The sequence below is a fragment of the Sinocyclocheilus anshuiensis genome, unplaced genomic scaffold (assembly GCF_001515605.1).
Source record: "Sinocyclocheilus anshuiensis isolate Anshui unplaced genomic scaffold, SAMN03320099.WGS_v1.1 scaffold106, whole genome shotgun sequence".
NCBI lineage: Eukaryota > Metazoa > Chordata > Actinopteri > Cypriniformes > Cyprinidae > Sinocyclocheilus > Sinocyclocheilus anshuiensis.
In genome coordinates, this window is record NW_015542347.1 from 1860719 (window position 1) to 1866772 (window position 6054).

The 6054-nt window shown below is 39.9% G+C and overlaps 1 protein-coding gene across 1 annotated transcript in view; it reads right to left on the reverse strand.

The window, feature by feature from the left end:
* LOC107691452 (PX domain-containing protein 1-like) overlaps positions 1-3319 on the reverse strand; it is a gene marked incomplete at its 5' end in the record, with an annotated part of 9790 nt that extends 6471 nt beyond the window's left edge. The window contains 3 exons of the mRNA XM_016490044.1: positions 2609-2698; positions 2918-3035; positions 3228-3319. Of these exons, the coding sequence (XP_016345530.1) occupies positions 2609-2698; positions 2918-3035; positions 3228-3319 (300 nt within the window). The remainder of the gene's footprint in view (positions 1-2608; positions 2699-2917; positions 3036-3227) is intronic.
* Positions 3320-6054: the final 2735 nt, after the last annotated feature.

Sequence of the window (6054 nt, forward strand, 5' to 3'; positions counted from 1 at the left end):
ATTAGGCATGGGCCGATTACCGGTTTCAAGGTATACCACGATTTGAAAATTTCACGGTTTCAAAACCTCTAATATCTTCCGTTATACCGTTCCTGCGGTATGCGCTGTTTTTCATGTCTCCTCAAAGACTGAAAGCGTCGGAATCCCTCAGGTTGAGTGCAGTGTAGAGAGTAACACGTCTCCTCCTCCTGTTGGTGCGAGCGAGCTGTCAGTCACGTGTGTATGACGGCCGAAGGAGCTTCCTCTGGAACTTACGCAATCGGCAACCGGCCGTTAATTGTTTTATTGCAGCCGATCTCTGTTCTGGACTTGCACAAACTGCGTTGCAATGCATATCATTTTCCAAATGTCGTTTATGTGAAAATATGAAGTCTGTAAACGCCCGTTAACAGAGGCCAGAGACGCTGAAGACGGACGCACAAAGCATATTAAATGCAAAGTTGACTGGAAGGAAGAAATTGTGTTGGAAATTAGGCATGGGCCGATTACCGGTTTCAAGGTATACCGCGATTTGAAAATTTCACGGTTTCAACACCTCTTAATATTTTCCGTTATACCGTTCATGCGGTATGCGCTGTTTTTAATGTCTCCTCAAAGACTGAAAGTGTAGGAATCCCTTCTGGTTGAGTGCAGTGTAGAGAGTAACACGCCCCTCCCCCTCCTGTTGGTGCGAGCGAGCGGTCAGTCACGTGTGTGTATGATGGCCGAAGGAGCTTCCTCTGGAACTTGCGCGATCGGCAACCGGCTGTTTATTGTTTTATTGCAGCCGATCTCTGTTCTGGACTTGCACAAACTGCGTTGCAATGCATATCATTTTCCAAATGTCGTTTATGTGAAAATATGAAGTCTGTAAATGCCCGTTAACAGAGGCCAGAGATGCTGAAGACGGACGCAAAGAGAAAAATACTGTAGCAGGCAGATCACTCACTGTTCATGATGCATGAACTATTGGAATAAAATCCTAAATATTGATTTGCGGGTTTATATGAATGTGTTTCTGAGGGGAACTGACTGTCTTCAGAAACGTTTAGATGGTATTTTCTTTTCATCTCATATAATTCACATTAAAGCAGTGTTTCAGCGCAGCTCTGCTTTGTTTACTGCGATAACCAAGGAAACGCTGTATCAGCACCTCCTGCTGTCAGAGAGTGAATCTGCGTCCCATTCAGAGCCTTTCTTTTCAAATCAAAGAAAAACTAAACAAATACTACTGTTCCAAATATTCTGTATGTTGCTCAAAATATATTGTGTTCAGATTTTTTTTTTTTTACCCAGACATTTCAAATTAACACATTTTAGAGCTGTAACAACAATACCGTGATAAAGTGAAACCGTGATATTTTTGCTTAAGGTTATCATACCATCAAAATCTCATACCGGCCCATGCCTATTGGAAATGGTGCACAAGCAACAGGGATGACCGCAAGATTGAGAATACTGTCAAGTAAAGTCGATTCAAACACTTGGGAGTGCTTCACAAGTAGTGGACTGAAGCTGGAGTCAGTGCATCAAGAGTCCCCACGCTCAGACGTCTTCAGGAAAAGGGCTACCAAGCCACTTCTGAAACAGAAACAACGTCAGAAGCATCTTACCTGGCCTAAGGAGAAAACGAACTGGACTGTTGCTCAGTGGTCCAAAGTCCTCTTTTCGGATAAAAGTAAATTTTGCATTTCATTTGGAAATCAAGGTCAGGAGTCTGGAGGAAGACTGGAGAGGCACAGAATCCAAGCTGCTTGAAGTCCAGTGTGAAGTTTCCGAAGTCAGTAATGATTTGGGGTGTTGTGCTGGTGTTGGTCCTGCAAAGTCAATGCAGCCATCTACCAGGAGATTTTGGAACACTTTATCCTTCCATCTGGTGACAAGCTTTATGGAGATGCTGATTTCCTTTTCCAGCAGGACTTTAGCACCTGCCCACAGTGCCAAAACCACTTCCAAGTGGTTTGCTGACCATAATATTACTGTGCTTGAATGGCCAGCCAACATGCCTGACCTGAACCCCATATGAAATCTATGGGATATTTTCAAGAGAAAGATGAGAAACAGTCGATCCAACAATACAGACGAGCTGAAGGCTCAATAGTGCCTCAGCAGTGCCACAGGCTGATCGCTTCCATGCCACACCTCACTGATGCTGTCATTTGTGCTAAAGAAGCGCTGACCAAGTATTGAGTGCATAAATGGACATACTTTAAAGAATTTGAATTTTTCTGTTTTGCAAATCCTTTTTTTGATTGATCTTAGGAAATATTCTAATATTTTGAAATACTGGATTTTTGACTTTCATGAGCTGTAAGCTCTAATCATCAAAATTAAAACAAAAAAACTTTTGAAATGTTTTACTTTACATGTAATGAATCTAGAATATATGAAAGTTTCACTTTTTGAAATAAGTTACAAAAAAAAAAACATTTTCACAATATTCTAATTTTTTTAGATGCACCTGTGTGTGTGTGTATATATATATATATATATATACACACATTACATATACAATATATGACTGGGTTGCTGGTACTGCCTAATGCTACAAGGAGTGACAAGGAAATATAGAACTAGAGACAAATCAGTCAGGAAGGATGAGGAGAGAGCGATTGTCTGTAGCCATCACCTGCAAAACCATTTCCTTTTGGGGGGTTGTTTTGCTGTTGCCTCTCCAGTGCACCTGTTGTCACTTTCATTTGCACCAAAGCAGGTGAAACTGATTCACAATCACTTATGCTTCCTAACTGTACAGATTGATATCCCTGAAGTTTAACTGACAGGGTGTTATACGATTAAATGTTCCCTTCAAATTTGAACACTATTACAATAATTACACTATTAATTGTATTGCTTACATTTTAACAATATTACACTATAATATAATATTGTAATATTTATAAATATTAACACGCATTTTAACATTAAAAACCTATACCTGAAATCTTAACTGGACTTTGAAAGCATGGCTGAATTTTGTGGACATTGTCGTTCCTCAGGACCTGGTCAAGCTGCGAGCGTTCAAAGAATGTTAAGACAACTTCTGACCTAGAAAACTGAGAAAACATCCTTTTAGTATGCAATTTAAGATAACACTTCCAGTAAACCATTCAGGAAGATGTTCAGGTAATTAAATTAAGCTGTTAGCTGGCAAGATGTAATAAAGAAATAACAAGAGATGTTTCTTGTTTGTTGCACTCAAATGCACAAGCCCTTTTCTTGCTGGTGTCATTAGTTAGATCTCTCACCTTCCAGGGCATGTTAATGGTATTCTTCAACAGTCGCTCCACTTCATTTAGCTTTGTCTCAATGTCTCTTGCTTCTTTAATCTTGACAAGCCCTGTGTGAGAGCACAAACATATCAGCATATTCAGCCTTTATCATCAGATCAGCATTCTGCCTCTCACCTCAAGATTTTATGTGCAGTTCTATTGAGATGTGGCTCATTGACTAATTGGGTAATAGACTAATAACTATTTTACCACTTCTTTTATGAGCTTAGCAATCATTGTGCAGTCTAGACAAGGGTGCAGCGATATCACTTTCAGGCAACACCTAAAACAACTTTATTTGACCCCATATATCATGTACTGGACCATAGAAAAATCTTTCCTAGTTTAGTAAAAGGTTGGCTTAAATGTGAGCAAGTCTGATAAAGGTCCTGACCTTTGTGTTAAAAATACTCAACCCATTACCTATCCATTCAAAGCAGTATTTACAAAAATGAAGACATTTCTTGTAAATGACATAATTCACAAGAGTGGCATACAAGAGAGGATGTGCCAAATTACATGGAAGGCCAGGAATTTTTTATTCTCTGAGGAGCAAAAACAAATGCTGCTAATATGTTCACACAGCTGCTTATGCTTTTTTTGTTCCCACACACTCTGACAACAATGTGAAGCTCCAAACATAGGTTTGGGATGAGCATTTAGTCCTGTCAATCATCAATCAGCACTCATGGTTCCATCCCAGCAACAATTCTTCCAGCGTTTATCCTTGTCCTGTCCTGTGAACAGTGTCCCAACCCGACAAACTCCAGCACTTCACCTCCAATGAAGAATGCTCCGCAAAGATCTCTTAATCTGGTTCCCCTTTCAGGTAGGCATCCGCACACCCCAGCCATTTCAACTGCTACTCAAAATTCCAGATAAACCACTTTCATCCAGAAAATCTCCCATTCTAAAAATAGGAAAATGGACAGTCAACTGATTGAGGCACGTTTGCTGCCCCAAACATCTATTTCCTTCGAAAACAAACAGAAATTCAGCTCCTTTCCTTATTCCCGCCAGGAAGTTACTGTTCAAAGCAATGTCCCATTACATCCTGAAAGCATTTCTAATGATCTGATGCGGTATTCTGAAGATCCGAAGCAGTATTCCTAAATGTATCATTTAATTTTTCAAGTGTATGGTAAATGATAGACATGTCAATCTAAGCAAACAATCCAATCCAAAGATGCTCCAACTGTAAAACAGTGGCCGATTGGTCTACATATCATCCCCACCCAGTATATCCTAGATCAAGTTCCTATTGGTCGGATTACCGACGTTTTTCAAACGTAATTTTCAACACTGTGCCATCACTGCGACATGATCAGATCCTGGATGTCATAGCTTTAGACTAACAGCATGTCATGGCACTCCGTAAACATTAATCCACGATCTATGCATCACTTTATATTGTGCAAAGGCACGTTTGATACAAGATCAACTGCTCTAAATATCGTCTAAACATGTTCCATTGAGTTCAGTCCTTATGTCAGCACTCCATAATATTGCAGACCTTTTTAAAGCAAATCAAGACCATCTTGGGAGGTGTCTGAGTACAGAGGTGCTTCCAGAAGTCATAGATCCTCTTCTGACTATTATTAATTCATCATTGTCATTAGGATATGTCCCCAAAACCTTCAAACTGGCTGTTATTAAGCCTCTCACTAAAACACTACAACTTGACCCCAAAGATCTAGTTAATTACAGACCGATTTCGAATCTCCCTTTTCTGTCAAAGATACTAGAAAAGGTAGTATCCTCACATTTATATTCCTTCTTAGAGAAAAATGATATCTGTGAGGATTTCCAGTCAGGATTTAGACTGTATCATAGTACTGAGACTGCTCTCATTAGAGTTACAAATGACCTGCTCTTATAATTTGATCGTGGTTGTATCTCTCTATTAGTGCTACTGGATCTTAGTGCTGCGTTCGACACCATCAACCACAACATTCTTTTGAATAGACTAGAAAACATTGTTGGCATTAGTGGAAGTGCATTAGCATAGTACTTATCTAACCCCCATCAATTCTTAGCAGTGAATGAAGACAAGTGCAGTATGGAGTACCTCAAGGCTCAGTACTTTTCACGCTTTACATGTTACCCTTGGGAGATATCACGGTGTTCTACAAGACGGTGTTAGCTTTCACTGTTATGCTGATGATCCTCAGCTCTATATTTATTTGTGGCCCAGCTAAACATACCAATTAGAAAAACTAACGGAATGCATAGTTGATATAAAAAACTGGATGACGAGTAATTTCAATGATTATGAATGTTTCATGGAAAAACAGTAAGGAGACTGCATTAACATTTTAATAATTTGATGAACTAGTGCTTTTTGTTTTCGGATTAAGAGATGAAGTCGGAGACACTGAATTCGCAGTAGTGGATGCGCCTGTATTCATGTTTCATACAGATTACATAATCTGAGAATTTGTTTTCCATTTGAATTGGTTCATTTGAAAGTAGACATTTCACTCTCTCTCTATATATTGTTAATGTCTGTAAGGCAAAGATATACACAGAGTTTCGCGGGGTAATGTCATTTCATGCATTCTGAGTTACTTACACTGTTAATTAAGAGTTGAATTCTTATGCACGTGTGCGCACTCAGCGACCAAGCGAGAGTGAGAGCAAGAGTGCGCCGCTTAACACGTTTCTTTCATGGTTAAGGAAGTCTTCGGCAGCGCCGCAATTACTTGCTCGAGTTGCTAGCCTGCCTCCGGCTGGAGAGAGTAGCCGCTTGCAGTCGGGGGCGGAATTAAAGCGGAGACGTCAAGTCAGACACTTTCTGCTCCTG